General features: G+C 34.4%; 1 protein-coding gene across 1 annotated transcript in view; it reads right to left on the bottom strand.

Annotated features, from left to right (window-relative positions):
- The window catches only part of LOC132548330 (adenylyl cyclase-associated protein 1-like), a gene marked incomplete at its 5' end in the record, with an annotated part of 82780 nt that overhangs the window by 2319 nt on the left and 61970 nt on the right, over positions 1–18491 (bottom strand). Inside the window, 5 exons of the mRNA XM_060212186.1 lie at positions 85–225; positions 1884–1966; positions 3098–3221; positions 4215–4393; positions 5001–5202. Coding sequence (XP_060068169.1) covers positions 85–225; positions 1884–1966; positions 3098–3221; positions 4215–4393; positions 5001–5202 — 729 coding nt within the window. The remainder of the gene's footprint in view (positions 1–84; positions 226–1883; positions 1967–3097; positions 3222–4214; positions 4394–5000; positions 5203–18491) is intronic.

The following is an 18491-nucleotide window of genomic DNA, read 5'->3' as shown; positions in this document are numbered from 1 at the left end:
ATCGTTTATTGATAAACACATGAAATTTTCCATGATATATGAATTATATGACCTCCAACACCTTAAAGAAAATATTAGACTTACAAAGTCCCCGTCCTTCGGTATGACAATGTTCATTTCTGAAGACTTGGCGGTGACTATTTCACAGCTGAGTGAGTCGTTACTGAGGTATATCTGGGCACCGTCTGTTTTATCTATAGACACTGTTGGCAATGTCCCCATCACCTGACAAAACAGAAACAAACTAAGATTACCACTTAACACATAAATCACATGCTAAAAAACAACAAGACATTATCCCCCCCCCCACCCCCGCTGTTTAAAAGAAAGACACACCATCATATATATATGTTTATATATTACAATAACAGCTATTCCCTCCATTCCACCATTTCTGAAGTTTTGATGAAGATCATCTTTTACTGTTGATGTTTTTGAGGATGGGTAGGCATCATTCACATTTAAAATGATTTTTTTCTCAATACCCTTCATTGATTGATGGTATGACTTGGCAAAAAACAGAAAAATATCCAAAATGAAGACTTCTCTAGTAGCAAACTTCACTAAGAGAGTGCTACAAAGTGTACAATGTTTCAGGTAGTTCTTAAACAATTCTGTTGCCATGCCATTGAAACCATGAAGTTTGTAATTTTCATCCGATTCTTATCTGATTTCATGGTAACAAGAACACGAGGCCCAATGGGCCTGCAGCGCTCACCAGGTGTATATATATATATATATATATATATATATACCAGCCAGATGAGCTAAAAACTGAGGCACCAACAAAATGATAGGACAACATTTCTAGTGGTTATCTTGAATGTTTCTGACTTTTTACTCTGGAAACACCATAGTTTGTAGTTTTGTCTGATCCAAGTTGCCTCCCCCCCCGCCGCCCCCCACCATCAACCCCCACAATAATTATAAACAAGGGCCTAATTAAGGCACAATATACGCCTGTCGCCAGTCTTCGATGGAGAAGCAGTATTTGACTGAATAACTAGGTTGTCTTGGAATGATCTGAATATCATTTGGGGAAGTTTTAGCCATGTCATACCACTATTTGCTAATATAGTATGTGAACATATGATTTACATACACTATATACTAACCAGAGAGCATGGACAAGGGAAGTTAACGAAAAATCAACCAAGGGGGAATAACTCAGAAATTATGCATGTGAGACGTGAAACATACATAGACATACATGTGTACAAATTATGGTGACCAGAGAGCAAGGAGTCACAAAGTTATGGCTTGGACAAGGGATGTTTACGAAAAATCAACTAAAGGGGAAGAACTCAGAAACTATGCATGCGAGGCAGGCAATTTTTATACGTGACACTCCGTCACCTTGAGATATATATGTGTACAAAGTATGGTGACAATAGACCAAGGACTCACAAAGTTATGGCCTGGACAAGGAAAGTTTACGACAGACAGATGGACAGACAATGCCATACCATAATACATCCTGTCATACGACGGGCGTATCAATGATAACTCATTCACAGCAAACTACACTACCAGAATGCTAGTTTATAGTTTCAGGGCAGTATTGGAGTCATCCTCCACACAAAGCCATCCCACCAAACATGCTAATGACCCAATATCTGAATGAGAAATTGATTAAAGGAGAAAGTTGATGTAACATGTTGCGCCATTTTGATGGGTCAATAATTATCCTTATACAGTTATAATACACTAAACTCATTTTCTCAACATTTTAATCAAGCTGTTAATTATAGATTGTGTTAAGTGAACTATCTGTATGATTGGTGTCAAGTACGATGTGTATTGTTTTACCTTCTTTAGACAGATAACCAATCAGAGTTGTGCGACTGTACTTACAAAAGTGAGGTAGTGTAGACAAATCTTACCTGTCCTTTCACGCTCTGACAGTTGATGAACTCCAGAGATGACACCAAATCATCGAAAACCACACCAACTTTCTTACAGCTGTCTGTAAAACAACAAAAATAAAAAAAAATACAATAGGCTTATTGGACTTGTATTACTTATTGGCCTTGTATTACTTATTGGCCTTGTATTACTTATTGGACTTGTATTACTTATTGGACTTGTATTACTTATTGGCCTTGTATTACTTATTGGACTTGTATTACTTATTGGCCTTGTATTACTTATTGGCCTTGTATTACTTATTGGTCTTGTATTACTTATTGGTCTTGTATTATTTATTTGACTTGTATTACTTATTGGACTTGTATTACTTATTGGTCTTGTATTACTTATTGGACTTGTATTACTTATTGGCCTTGTATTACTTATTGGACTTGTATTACATACTTATTGGACTTGTATTACTTATTGGCCTTGTATTACTTATTGGACTTGTATTACTTATTGGACTTGTATTACTTATTGGTCTTGTATTACTTATTGGTCTTGTATTACGTATTGGACTTGTATTACTTATTGGTCTTGTATTACTTATTGGACTTGTATTACGTATTGTACTTGTATTACTTATTGGCCTTGTATTACTTATTGGACTTGTATTACTTATTGGACTTGTATTACTTATTGGCCTTGTATTACTTATTGGACTTGTATTACTTATTGGTCTTGTATTACTTATTGGTCTTGTATTACTTACTTATTGGACTTGAAAGAATTTAAAACATCTGACCACTATCACCATGAAAGTTATTAAATTTTAACAGACTTGATAGCCATAAGCTACCAACATAAAATGACCTTTGACCCCTTGATTATTCAGAGTCATATGTTGTGCAGATGTACAGAAAAATCTTATCCAGATGTTGCTGTAGCAGTTGACCTGACCGTTGTGCTTACCTTCAATACATGTACTAAAGTTTATTTGGGCAGTCGACCTTTGACCTTCTTTTCAACATTTGAGTTGATCTGGACAGTTGAACTGTGACCTTTACTTTCAACTTTAACTGGACTGTTGACCTTTGACCTTATCTTCAACATTGGAGTTTATCTGAACAGTTGACCTTACCTTCAACACTGGATGGTAACTGGGACAGCTGACCTTTGGCCTTACCTTCAATTGAGGTCATGATTTCAGTTTTCTGATTTTTCACCTCAAGGACTTTGATCTTACCTACAACTATGGAGTTGATCTTGCCCTTGATCTGAATGGTTGAGTTTTGACATTTGAAGATGTACACAGTATGGTTAAGGGCAGTGTCTGTAATCTCAATGTTTCGGTTATCCACATGGTTCTCCTACAAATACAGAAACAAAAAGTAAAATTATAATCACAGGTAATTAACTTATACCTATAGCAAATAAACCCCACTGCTGATAAATTATTTCATTATACCTAACGTAGATAAACTAGAGCTGATAAATTATTTCATTATACCTATTGTAGATAAACTAGAACTGATAAATTATTTCACTATACCTAACGTAGATAAACTAGAGCTGATAAATTATTTCATTATATCTACTGTAGATAAACTAGAGCTGATAAATTATTTCATTATACCAATGTAGATAAACTAGAGCTGATAAATTATTTCATTATAGCTAACGTAGATAAACTAGAGCTGATAAATTATTTCATTACACCTATCGTAGATAAACTAGAGCTGATAAATTATTTCTTTATACCTACTGTAGATAAACTAGAGCTGATAAATTATTTCATTATACCTATTGTAGATAAACTAGAGCTGATAAATTATTTCATTATAGCTAACGTAGATAAACTAGAGCTGATAAATTATTTCATTATATCTACTGTAGATAAACTAGAGCTGATAAATTATTTCATTACACCTATCGTAGATAAACTAGAGCTGATAAATTATTTCTTTATACCTACTGTAGATAAACTAGAGCTGATAAATTATTTCATTATACCTATTGTAGATAAACTAGAGCTGATAAATTATTTCATTATACCTATTGTAGATAAACTAGAGCTGATAAATTATTTCATTATAGCTAACGTAGATAAACTAGAGCTGATAAATTATTTCATTATATCTACTGTAGATAAACTAGAGCTGATAAATTATTTCATTATACCAATGTAGATAAACTAGAGCTGATAAATTATTTCATTATACCTATCTTAGGTAAACTAGAGCTGATAAATTATTTCACTATACCTACTGTAGATAAACTAGAGCTGAAAAACTATTTTATAACACCTATCGTAGATAAACTATCATTATAAGCAACGGCAGATAATCATAAGACATGCTTACCACAATCCATTTCTTGCTATTCTGTAACTCTGTGACTGGAGGTTTAGACACAGGCTTGGCTACTGGTTTTGGAGCAGGCTTTGGTGCTGACTTCACTTGTGTGGCCTTAAAGGGGGCAGGACCCTGTCTCAGAGCAGGGTTCTTATGGGTTTTCATAGAGTCAGTCACCTTCTTTAGGCCTGAAACGAAAGTCAAACACATGTATGATTGGAACATATCACCACATGACCTAGGGTATCATCATATCACTACATGACCATGTACACCGTCACATGACCATGTACACCATCACATGATGTTGTGTATCATCACATGACATTGTGTACGATCACATGACCTAGGGTATCATTACACGACTGGAGACAACACTTGACATTGTGTACCATCACATGACATTGTGAACATCACATGACCTACGTTATCATCACATGATGTTGTGTATCATAACATGACATTGTGTACTATCACATGACCTACAGTATCATCACACGACTGGAGACAATACTTGACATTGTGTACCATCACATGACCTACGGTATCATCAGATGATGTTGTGTATCATCACATGACATTGTGTACCATCACATGACCTAGGGTATCATCACACGACTGGAGACAACACTTGACATTGTGTACCATCACATGACCTAGGGTATCATCACATGACTGGGGTACCATCACATGACATTGTGTACCATTACATGATATTGTGTACTATTACATGACATTGTGTACTATTACATGACATTTTGTACCATAACAGTTATGATCTATCACACAACCTACCTTTGGTGATATCTGTGCCCTGGTTAATGGATGCAAAAAGCTGTGACCTTCCATCTTCTCCAGAACTTTCTGGTGCTGATCCAGATGAGGGTTCAACTGCTGGTGGAGGGGGTGGTGGTGGGGGGCCGGGTGGAGGTGGAGCTGGTGGCCCTCCTGAGGGTGCAGGCGGAGCTCCAGCAGAGAAACTAGCAGCATCCCCTCCCTAAAACATTGTAACAGGATATTACAATACTTCTACACATAAATTACAGAGAATAATTCCATGAACCAGACCAAGAGAAACATGACTATCATATCTTGTTTTTAACTCCTGGTAGCTAAACATCCGTATCAATTAAAAGGTAAGACAACTTTTGTTCTTCACAATAAAATATTAATGATACAAAAATCAAGGGATCTTAACTTCCACAATTTTTCTATCTTTCTTTGTTCTTTAAAAGTTGGATATTTTTCCTTCTTTTCTCTTCTTTCCTGTGAGTGAAATTAGGAAATTTCACTGAAGAAATATTGACATTGATCTTTAACTGTGAAATCCAACATGGTTGTCTGCCATTTTGTTTCTCTGATCAGTCCCAAATTCAAAAGGTCACATCAAAAGACAAATGGGAACCTTATAAAAATAGGTAATTTCAAATTTCTCAAGTCAAAATCCAAGATGGCCCCTGTCAGCCACTTTTTTTAAACATCAGTTACAAAATCAAAAGGGCATAACTACGGACCAAGGGGAACTATGGTACATATGAAATTTGAGAAATATCCATTATCCACAAGCAAGATGTCCTCATGTCAGCCATTTTGAATTTTCCTATCATCCCCAAAATTGGTATATTGAAGTAATACTGGGAACCTACTTCTTAAGTTTGGAAATGATCCTTCTTGTACTTCTCTAGAAATAACAACATGAATTTCGAAGGATGGACTGAAAGAAGGATGAATGAGTAAATGAAATGCTCACATCTGATGATGGTGGAATAAATAAATAATTTATTTATACAAAATTAGTGTCATAAATGTTTATAATACATATATGAGAGGTGGAAATCTATTGATAAATTCATTCAAAAGATTTGATGAAAAATTTATTTAGAATCTGAAATCAATGCTTAGATCAATAAAAATCACTACTTTGTTTTTATTCCTTTAAATTCTAGAGCTCTTATCACAACAGAAAACATTTCTTTCTTTTATAACGAAAGTTGATACATTCTGACAGCTTTATCCCCCCTTTATACTTTTAATGGCAGACCTCCATCAACGGACAGTATTTAAAAGTTATAAATGACCAGAATCTCACCCATTCACTTCACAGAACAGATAAAACTGACCAGGTCATTCAAACTGACCACCTATCAGTGGAAATTTCAATGGTCAACATTTGGAAACCATTCATCACTTAGCAATCCACTTATTATCTTTGGTATTTTAAAACCTTATGTTCTAGAGAGTTCCACTGATAGATGGTAGAATTAGTTACCATGGCAACTAGATTTAAAACATCCAAAATGCACACAATTTTGATAACACATAAGCATTTGTTATCATTATGGTTGATTTGAACAGAAAAATGGATGTAAACTATTCCAGTCCAAGAGAAAAGAATCCAACACAGCGTCTTATCTCAACAGAAGGCATACATTTTTCTCTAAAAGTAAACATTCAAATATTTTCGATCACCTGTCATGAGTAAAATACAAAAGTGCTGAGCACCAAGGTAAACCTTGTGTTTGTCTAGTTTCAGGGTAAATCCGTAAGTCTTGAATCACAGGGTTTATCACAAAGCAGAGTCGCAGGGTTTGTCACAAAGTAGAGTCACAGGGTTTGTCACAAAGTATAGTCAAAGGGTTTGTCACAAAGTATAGTAACATTTTAGCAAACAGTCAGGACAAATTTTCACATTCACAAAAAAAAAGTGTTCAGAAACTTTGCTCCACTATGATGTAGCACCTTCCAAGTGAAAATTGATAATCTATATATATTTACAGTATATGACCAATTAGCACCAAATGATAAAACTACTAAGAGGGATAACTCTGTCAAACATTCTGCAATCATCTGACCTCCAGAGACACATCCCTGCAGGTTGTTAATACCCCTTAAAATGTATACTTTTCATCACGCTTCTAGAATTTCCATTACATACATATGTACCATTTAAAATTCTATGCAGCCAAAAAAAAAAAAAAATTTCAGACCTTCTAAAGACAAATTAATACTTGAAATAACCTACTTTAGGTGCTCTTTAATAAACAAATTGAAATACTAAGAAAAATAATATGCATGAAATAAATTCAAAACTCAGCTGTTAGTCTCCAAGTATGACTTGATCTCGTTGTAAGGAAAGACTTTTGTATTACCTCCCCTTGTCCACAAATTTGAAGTGCCACTTTGGATGTTTGCAGCTGCTGTCTTAACCTCTTGTGCTATTTATTTTTTTTAAGTTTAAGCCTGTGTCTGTTTGATGTTAATTTAATGGTGCATCAAAATCTGAAATGAATACAGTGTAAGGTACAAGGGAGTATTAGGGGGTATTAGGGGGCCACCAACACTTGGTGTAGGTGGGGATAGGTGTAGGTGGGGATGGGGGCAAGCTGAGGACAAGTGTTGAAGTCATTTCTGAACATCACCTTTTAATATCCTCTAAATGCTGATTATGGACATTGGTCAAGGCAGAAAATGGTTTTCATTAAGGTTTCTTTCCACTACGAACACAGGTGACAAGATACTGATGAAGTATTGAAGATAAGAATTCTGTGGACACATTTTTTTTTCTTCAAAAATCCATTTTTGATCACATAATAAAATTTTCCAAAAATTGATCAGAAAAATTTTTTTTTGTTTTTTTACTGAAAACACTCTTGAAAATATTTCTAAAAAAGTTAAATGCCCAACAGCCACATATTTGCTAGAAATCCATCCTTGATGTTAAATGTTCACCACGGTTTTATTTTTTTAATTCACAGGCCCCCACCTTGTGTTACTGGTCTGGAACAGCTGTTTAACTCCTGTGGTAACTCCACCAATTATTGTAACAGATCTACCCTCCTCCCGTCTGTAATTTTAGGCTTACTTAAATCCAGCCTAATTTGTTATCCTTGGAAACCGTTTTTATTTACGCCTACATCTTTATAAACAAAAGAAAAATTGAAATCATTTGCCTGCCATAGAGTCATAGAGTTTTTGAAAATATTGTGAGTCTGATTACATCAGTATGAATAACAACTTGTATTATCAGTAGAAAGTCACCCAGGTACAAAGTAGGTACCTACACCTCACACTAGTTCCTACTATACTCATTTAATTATCAAATCCATGTGCATCAAAATAGCCCAATATCTACTTCCTATTCTTATTTAAAATTTGGTTATCAAAAAGGTTTTCAATAAAAGTTGGTGCAAAACTGCTTTATTTTTAAACAAAGCAATAACATAAATTTGAGGGGGGAAAATGTTCACCCTATTTTTTTGGAATGGACTGACCAATGTTTTTAAGTGAAATGGTTTATTAAAGTTAATGGGGTGTACAGGTTACAACACCTCATGGGACTTCATCTTAGAAGATCTGGGCTCAGTGGGACCCCATGGCCACACTGCTGGCAACCCCACAGACATCTCAACATGTTTTCCGACCAGATCTGAACTTAGCCCCATCTGGTCGCAACTGACTCAACATCTTAATTAATTCAAAATTTTAATATCCCTATTTTGATTACACTCAGCCTTATGTACAGAGATCTGTGGCTACATCACTGATTTTTTAAGTTAAATTCAATTTTCTCCCTCATCAGGAAGATATATTCATTTATTAGATTAGGTTTTTTCTATTGAAAATGAAATGTTGTGGTATTTGATTCTTGAAAAAAAGGAGAGAGAAAATGAAAAATATATTTACAAACAACTCATACACAGAATCAACACAGAACAATAGACCACAGTACAAATACACAAGTACAAAAAGGTCACAGCATCTACAGACAAACAGAAAAATCACAACAGTGTCATACAAAGACAAAGGTCACAGCATCTTCATACAAAGACAAACAGATTACAGGTCTACACATAAACAGAAAAATCCTAGGATCTACACACAAACAGAAAAATATATCACAGTACAAATACACAAGTACGAAAAGGTCACAGCATCTACACACAAACAGAAAAATCCCAGGATCTACACACAAACAGAAAAATCCCAGGATCTACACACAAACAGAAAAATCCCAGAATCTGCAGACAAACAGAAAAATCCCAGGATCTACACACAAACAGAAAAATCACAGGATCTACACACAAACAGAAAAATCACAGCAGCTTCAAATAAAGACAAAGATCACAGCATCTACACAAAAAGGCAAAAAAAATTACAGCATCTTTATACAAAGACAAAAAGATTACAGGATCTACACACAACAGACAAAAAGATTACAGGATCTACACACAAAGTCAAAATATACCACAGTTTCAACTGTAACATAAAGACAAAAATATTTAACAGCATCTACACAAACAAAAAGTTCCAAAGAGAAAAAATTCTCATTTCATGATCATTTTTGTAAATAATTTCAATTTAACTTTTTAATTTTTAATGGCATGCGAAAAAGGCAATGTCAGAAAAATATTATGACCAAGTAGATCTGACTCTTTTCTCTAGTGCCACTGTACCACATAAATAGCTGTGTGTTATGCCAACTCCGCACGATTTTTTTCACTCTCCCAGGTAACTGACCTTTTCTAATAGGTTACAGAACCCTCACCATAGGTAGCCAATTGTAACTTTATTTTTCCCAGATTGACTTCAAAATTTGGCAGTCGACGTTAAATTCTTGCAAAGATGAACCAATTACCAATGAACAATGAGAAACAAAAAAATCTACTCTTTGCCTTGAAGAAAATTGAAAGAACGTGGACCAAGCTTTGATTTAGTTCCTCAGACATTTTGACAAAAATTGACAGGCTTTTTCAACCTGCTGATCCAGTTGATGTTGATCATAATCATACACCCCTGAGTAGTTGTGAAATCCAAGTCGGTGAATCGGGTGATATAAAATGACATTAATTTTTTTCAATTCAGTGAGAAGTATGAAGTGTTGGAAACAATATGATCAGGTGACAAGACTTTCTCTGACATGAAGCATCAAAAATAAAAAGACTACCTTTGACCAAGAGTATATAAAGATGACAAGACTTTCCCTGACCAAGAGTATATAAAGATGACAAGACTTTCCCTGACCAAGAGTATATAAAGATGACAGCTTCCCCTGACCAAGAGTATATAAAGATGACAAGACTTTCCCTGACCAAGAGTATATAAAGATGACAAGACTTTCCCTGACCAAGAGTATATAAAGATGACAAGACTTTCCCTGACCAAGAGTATATAAAGATGACAAGATTTTCCCTGACCAAAAGTATATAAAGATGACAAGACTTTCCCTGACCAAGAGTATATAAAGATGACAAGACTTTCCCTGACCAAGAGTATATAAAGATGACAAGATTTTCCCTGACCAAGAGTATATAAAGATGACAAGACTTTCCCTGACCAAGAGTATATAAAGATGACAAGACTTTCCCTGACCAAGAGTATATAAAGATGACAAGACTTTCCCTGACAAAGAGTATATAAAGATGACAAGACTTTCCCTGACCAAGAGTATATAAAGATGACAAGATTTTCCCTGACCAAAAGTATATAAAGATGACAAGATTTTCCCTGACCAAGAGTATATAAAGATGACAAGACTTTCCCTGACAAAGAGTATATAAAGATGACAAGACTTTCCCTGACCAAGAGTATATAAAGATGACAAGACTTTCCCTGACCAAAAGTATATAAAGATGACAAGATTTTCCCTGACCAAGAGTATATAAAGATGACAAGACTTTCCCTGACAAAGAGTATATAAAGATGACAAGACTTTCCCTGACCAGGATTACATAAAGACTCTATATGATTAGGATCACCATATAACTGCTAATTTTGACAAATTGTTGTGACTTGCTTTAACCTGACTTAGTACATCTTGTTTAAAGCCTCCAAAATCCCAGCGTGTCAAAAAAACTTGTGGCAACCTTTGAATTCTGAGAATGAGCAAAATACTTCTTTTTTGCCGATCCGTAATAATTAAGAACAGAAAAAAAAACTGAACTTCACCTGCGATCTTTTTTTTCAAATGGTTTAAATAGAAGCCGTGGATTTGGCCTCCTGCCCTTGGCAACCTCAGCTGGCATCCAGTTAAATGATTCTAAATACCATTGAGAAAGGTGAAACAGTTTCGGTAGAACTTCTAATTGAGTGACACAGAAGACAAATTATGCATAAAATACACAAAATTCTTTGAAAAAAAATCCAGCTCCAGAAATATGTCTGCTTGATTACTGGAAGCTCAACCTAATGAAGTAGAAGGAGTTTTACAAGTGTAAATCAGCCTATACGTTTATGATTTGTCACAGAGCCTCCAGATTATTTACGTTATCCCAAATTATTTCCGCCATCTTGCTATTAAACCTGTATTTGTGAAATACTGATCACACAAGACCTCATGAGTTGTAGGCTTTTGTCAGAAATCCCCTTCCTCATTTAACTGGCATGAAATATAAATATGGTGACCTCCTTCTTTCGACAAAGGGCCAAGAAAGTCAGATAGGGTGTAAATCTTCTCCTAAAATAAGGGACAAGAAACTCAGATAGGGTCTTTTCCACCAACAAAAGGCCATGAAACTCAATTGTAAATCTTTGTCCCCCCCCCACCCCCGACAGAGAAGTAAGAATTTCTGGTAGGGTACTTACAAACTTTCAATAAAGAGGCAGCTAAAGAAGAAACATTAAAGTTGAACAAATTTCTGAGTGATCTTTTCATATCTCCTGGCTAGAATCCCTTTTCCTTAGTGAAGTGAGGTGGATGGGCGTATGTGTTCTGACACCAACAGAATCCCTTCATGCTCCATCTCCATCCATTAGGGGTCAGGGCAGGGGAGTCCCTCAGTGACACTTGCCATCAATCTATCATCTAATGTATCTAGTAGAGGTTTACTGTACTATAGTAGAAACTTCTAATTGGTATCCATGGTCAAAACTGTGTTATAAATAATATAGATGATGACCTTGAGATTTATGACCTTGTGGTGACCTAAACAATGACCTTGAGATCTATAATTTATCATTTTGAGATTATAGATTAAATATTAATTGATAATCAGGAAATTGGCATCAACCCAACAATCAATGTGATTTGTATATGATTTAACTACAACAGCTTGACAAGAACAGCCTAAGTCCAACAAATCTATTCTAGTGTTTCTCCATCTGTATATTAAAATATTTTGGATAAAGAGGTAGGTCAATGTTTAATGTTTTTTTGTGTGTGTTTTTGAAAAAATATTTTCAATAAGATTTAAGAAATTATGATATCTTGAAGTTGTACTAAGAAGTATTTGCCCCATTAACAAGCAGTGTAATTTTGAAGTAGGGACTGCTTTAAGTAGCTGGTGACTACCTGACTGAACAAAAGGTGAGAGGCCCATCTCATGTAATCTAGAGCAACTGGGGGTGAAGTGTTTTGCCAAGGACACAACCAAGATTGCAAAGACCAGTCAGCTTCTTGAGAAAATCTACGGTAAGGACCATCAAATCACACACCTGTGATCTTCCTCTGTATGTAGGTCTGAATCAACACAACTTTCTCAGACATGAAGTCACTCTGACATACCGATGTTAAATAAAGACTGCAAATACATCTGTAATTTTTCCCATAAATTCTATAAATGAGAAAAGACTTGGGTAAGGAAAGTGAAAATAGAAATGGTCACTTATGAAAATAAAGAATTATGACTGCTGTAGACAGAGTTGGAAGAGGTACGGTATTGTTTGAAGTTTTCCGTGATTTTCTGGCGGTCATTCATAAGGTTAAGTCTTAAGTCTTTGATCACTCGACCAAGGATACCAAACTGGTACAGAATACTCCAGCTGAAACGGCAGGAGCTTCAAAAATCATTACACTGTGTATAACAGCTGGTCAGAACTACAGTTAAAACACTTACACAGCTCAAAATGATCGTCTTTACAAATATGTTTGCTCCTTACAACAATTGGGAAGCATTCACAGAAGTATGTGATGTGCATGTGAAACCTTTGATTTTAAGTGGGGAACCATTCGCTGACAGCACAATGAAGAGAATGGTGGTAGGATTGAGGTCAAAGGTCAACATAGATATTTTTGACCTTCTTTGATAGGCACATGTATCAAGAAAAAAGTTATCAAATGGTTATATGTATTTGAAACTTTTACGAAATTTTACATCTGATTGAAATGAAAATATTCGAAACAAACAGATAATAATGATTTTTTTTTTTTCAAACTGGGAAATGCTTGTAAAATATGAATGCTGAACACTTCCATGAGTTGAATAAAATCAATAAATGTGAACTTTGACCTATGACCACCATAATATAATATGAACTTTGACACCTTGACCTATAACCACCATAATATAACATGAACTTTGACACCTTGACCTATGACCACCAAAATATGACTAGGTGTAGAACTTGATGTAATAATACTATGGGGTGAATGCAAAGATGGCATTGATTCCAAACAGAACATGACAGGTAGATAGACATGCAAACTCTAACACAGGACAAACTGTAGAGGTGATTTCTACCTAACTTTCACTACTTTATCGTCATTGGTCTTATGATGCTTTTGCCAAGGGAGGTAACTCTATTCCATAAAATATCCTTCTACATTTTTTTCTGGTGTGGTAATAAAGTTTACTACAGGATTAAAACATTACCTATAACAAATGTAAAGAGCCTTGTCTACTAGTGTCATAAGAAATCCTGAAATATTTTACTCCAAAACTTCTTCTATCAAACAATAGAACATATACCTTCACATTAGCTAGATATCTACATCTTTGATCGAGGACCACCTCCGTGTCTTTGATTCATTACACTCATCATGACTAAGTTTTTGTGACAAGGGTTCAATCTGGACAACAAGAGAGATTAATAGAAGCAACTAGTTTATGTCATAACAGCTTTAAAATACATTTAGTTTATATTTACATTACCTTAAGTTGACAAAGGTTGATATTTTTGTAATAAAAACAAAACCAAAGTCACACACATTAAATATATAAATAACCATACAATAAAAACACAGAGCAGGTTAAAAAAAACCCCAACAACTTTCACCTTTAATTTGTCAATAGTCCAAAAGCGATGCCACGACTACGATACATTGATTCCATGCAAGAATGTACGGTGGTAACAAACAGACAGCTTCACTTTGAATCTTATTACTTCCTAATGGTTTTTAATTTAAAATAAATTACTTACAACCTACTTCAGTGTTAAAATACATCCCTGCAAATGTTCATTTGCTTTGAAATTTGAACCATGTCATCCAGAAATGGCGTCTAAAGGAGTTTTGAACGGTGAAGTTGGTGAATTCTCAAGAGATGACTTATTAAAAAACAAATGATAGGTGACCTGTTTGAGGGGCCAGTCTGTTTCGAGTCAAACAGTGAGCTAATAACGGGACGGGGGCTAATTCAAGGTTATGCCTCGCTGGACCTCAAGAATATATCAAGTATCTATGACCTACTTAGAACTGTGGTTTCTTTTATTTTGAATATTTTGAAATGAAGTTCATAGTTTTATCATCCTGAAGAGGCGTAATAAGTAGCTCAGGTCAATTTTTATCAAGCAGATTCAAAGGATTAAAGAAAAGAAAGAGATTCCAGACAGACTGTGGTGCCTACCATTTATAACTTCTTAAAAGCTAAAAACAAATTTGATCCATTCGAAATTTTCTTACTTCATTTTATTGTTCAATAAGAATAAGGGAAACTAATGAAATTTTATAAACATCCCTCAAGTACTTCCTGAACACAGATCATGACACATATATTACATAATCAGTTCATGTCTGCATGAATCTTAAATACAGTCCGTAGACATTTCCTGAAGCAAAACTGAATTTCAAAACTGAAAATGTTGATCTCACTTCTTACAAATCATCGGAAAAAAAATTTCTTTAAATGGCATTTTGTACCAAAAATCTCTTGACTTCAGTTTAGTGGCTATTACTGTATTTTATCGTAAATGTATAATATCTGAATATCAGAGTTAAAAGATGGCTTCTGTGTCAGCCATCTTGTCAATCTGTCTAAAACATTGGTATGAATATACCATAATGAAAATAACAGTAAATATTTCAGACATAATCTTCCAGTGGGACTTGAAAGAAAGTTGAAGTTATCTTCAAATGTCTAAATCTATAAGGTGCCCTTTTGGCCAGTAGCTGTCCAATCAATGTTCAAGTTCAATATGACGGACCAAAGGGAATCTTCATCTGAGAAATATCAATCAACTCATCAAGAGAAGTAATTAAAAAAAAAAATCAAATGTCAAGATCCAAAATGGCTGCCATTTCTGCCCAGTCTAAGTATTACTTATGTAAGATCCATCGAGGACTTTCTGAGAAATACTTCATTCAGAGAAAAAGTCACAACAAACTTTAATTACCAAATTCCAGGGTTAACACCTAGTCACCATCAGATTTATTTTCCTGATCAGTCTGAAAATTGATAACGTACGATTTGGGACCAAGGAGAAGTGTTGCAAAGAAATTTGAGAGAGATCCATTTTTTCAGTGTCCAAGACATAATGACCACAGGAATTGTTAAAGGACCAACAAAATACAGGCAAATTTAACAATCTGATGGATTAACTATCAGACCTGGAGCTGAACCCCAGACTTCAAACCCCACACTGACATTCTGACTGAGGTAAAGGAGCACCTGCCACTTTAAAAACTAATTCCACACATCACAAAATTCTGTTCTGATTGGAATTATAGTTATTATTTTATATATATACATATATATATATATTTTAAAATTTAACCAATTTTACTTGTAAGTGAAACTATTGGTAAAATGTACAAAAATATTGACTTAAATTCTATTCCAGCTATAAATGTTAAAGTTCAAACCAATTAAAAAAGGTCAGATTTTTAATTGCCTTAAAATGCGCTAGAGCAGCTATGTTTCCATGCCAGTGAACACCTCTGGCCCGTGATGGTGCTTCAGCCTCCTATCTACCTAATGATACACCAGATCAGGCCCTACAACTTGAGAATTCATCTCACCTCATTCATATAGATACCACTTCTCTCTCCAAAGTATATTAATGCAGCCCTGTTTTAAAGGGTTTTCACATTTCACTTACACAGTCTGCACAACTTAAGGACAAATGCTACTTTACATATACATTACACCTTTTATACAAAAGAGTTACATGGTGCAAACAAATGAAGAATATTCAAAAATATAATGAAAATCATGCTTTGATAACTGTCGGTGTACTTTAACAGACAGCTTCAATAAACACTAACAACCTATTTTTATCACTTTATAAGAAATGTATCTAGTTTACAAACTGATTCCTTTACATTTCTTATCTATAGCTACATTAGTACAGTTAAATCTGAATTGATTGTTTCATAAAGAATCGTTTGCCAATCATACACTACAGCAAATCTTTCCCATTTATCAAAATTTTCCTGTAAATCTATAAATAGATTTTGTTTGGAAATAAAAAAAAATTTACAAGTTTTTATTTTTCTTTCGTAGATTTTGCACTGTAAGAGTTAAAAGCAAAAAGAAAGTTTCTCATATTTTTTTTTCATTTTAAATTTATATATTCGGACAAAAAAACAATATTCTGGACCGAAGATATACATAAATATATCAATTATGATGATGAGATCAGAATGATTTTCATTGCACTGGCTTGTTACGGAGTTTGGGAGAAAATTTGAACCCATATAAAGCATTTTCTTACTGTTTCTAACATTTAATATGCCACCTGTCCACTTGTCCTAATTAAATAGTCAATTACACATTGTTTTATTTTAGAGAATTCTCTCACAAACCTGAGTTTACCCCAACGTTCCAGCCTCTCGTCCCCGTAGATCTAAGATTCTGCGCACCATTAACTATAAAGATAACTTTCACACTCTGTCACGTTAGCTTTCACTTAAGATGCTGCGTCACTTCAGTGCATGTCTTAATTTACAACTGACCTCAAATTTTACATTTTAATTAGGCCAAAAACACCTGCCATCTTGATTACAAGAATTCTCCCATGGTTTCAATTTTTTCTGAACATATAAAAAAAACCTGTCTTACTGCTGATTATCTTGTCTTCTGTTTTCCTAATTGAATTGCAGTTTCTGATCTCAATTTCTAGAAATAGTTTGTCATTTTAAACATCAGAAGAGAAGATAACTGTCTCTTGCATACACAACATTCCAAAACCGTGTGTGACCAAGATAAATTTAATTCTAACTAATGAATTTAAAACTTGGCAAAACAATCCCTCTTTAACATTTAGCTTTCAAACAAATAAAAGCTGAACTTGACCTTTAATTACACTTTCTCTCATTTTTCTCCAATTGTACTTTTTGGTTGGTAGAATATGTTCAAATCACTTACTGTCAGGAGGAATGTATGTAAATCTTAAGCCAAATAAATTATCATGATTTATAAAATTAATACAAATATGGGAATGAGTCAAAATTTCAAAAAGGAAAACAGTGCTGTAAGATTTGATGATAAATTAAAGTCTACCAAGATTTAAAGAAAGTTTTTGAAAACTGACAGACAAGAACAAGGGGCAGTAACTCTTTACAATACAGACAAATCAAACTGCCATTAAGCATTACATAATTTCATGTCAAAGTAAATAAGCCATTTAAGTTTGAAAGAAATCATTTAAAAACTAAAATAGATCATCACTGGACAATTACAAACTTTATGACTTACAAATGCCATACCGTTATACATCCTATACAAAATTTTGATGATAAAATTATGAAAATGGATGAAAGTTTTACCATAAATGGATAAATATACGGAATGTCTGTTTATTGCTTTACAACAGAATGTGTTTAATAGACCTTTAACAACAACCTGAATGTACATCTCTAATCATATCTATGTAAACTATCTGCCACTAAGACATTAATAATACGACCTCGACATGTCACCTGATGACCTTGACCTTTGGTCTGGAGACTTCTTATTTGATTTTAGTCAATTTTGATATAGATTTAACCATAACAGTCATCTTTGATCTCTGAACATGAAATGCACAGCTTTGATCTCTGAACATGAAATGCACGTGAGAACTAGTACTTCCTGTTAAGAAACATTTCCCCTACCCTATCTCAAGCCTTCTGTGAGAAAAATACCCTTCCTGTAAAAGAGTGGATACACCTGTCCAGAAGTAAGAGAAAGACAATATAAAAATCTAGGAGTTTACAATAGACATTATCATACAAGCTAAAAGTGCTGAGGAAATTAATCAAACACTTCTGCCCCCTGTCAACTTGTACCCCTCCGAAGCCTTTGTACAGCCTTTCCGATACATTAAATGGATCTGATGCACTTTCACTTGATTCGAAGTTTCCCATACTTTGAT

Source organism: Ylistrum balloti, unplaced genomic scaffold (genome assembly GCF_031769215.1).
Source record: "Ylistrum balloti isolate Yb309-2 unplaced genomic scaffold, AGI_CSIRO_Ybal_v1 Utg370008, whole genome shotgun sequence".
NCBI lineage: Eukaryota > Metazoa > Mollusca > Bivalvia > Pectinida > Pectinidae > Ylistrum > Ylistrum balloti.
The sequence above is the reverse complement of the archived record's forward strand: the minus strand, read 5'-3'. Positions and strand labels throughout refer to the sequence as shown.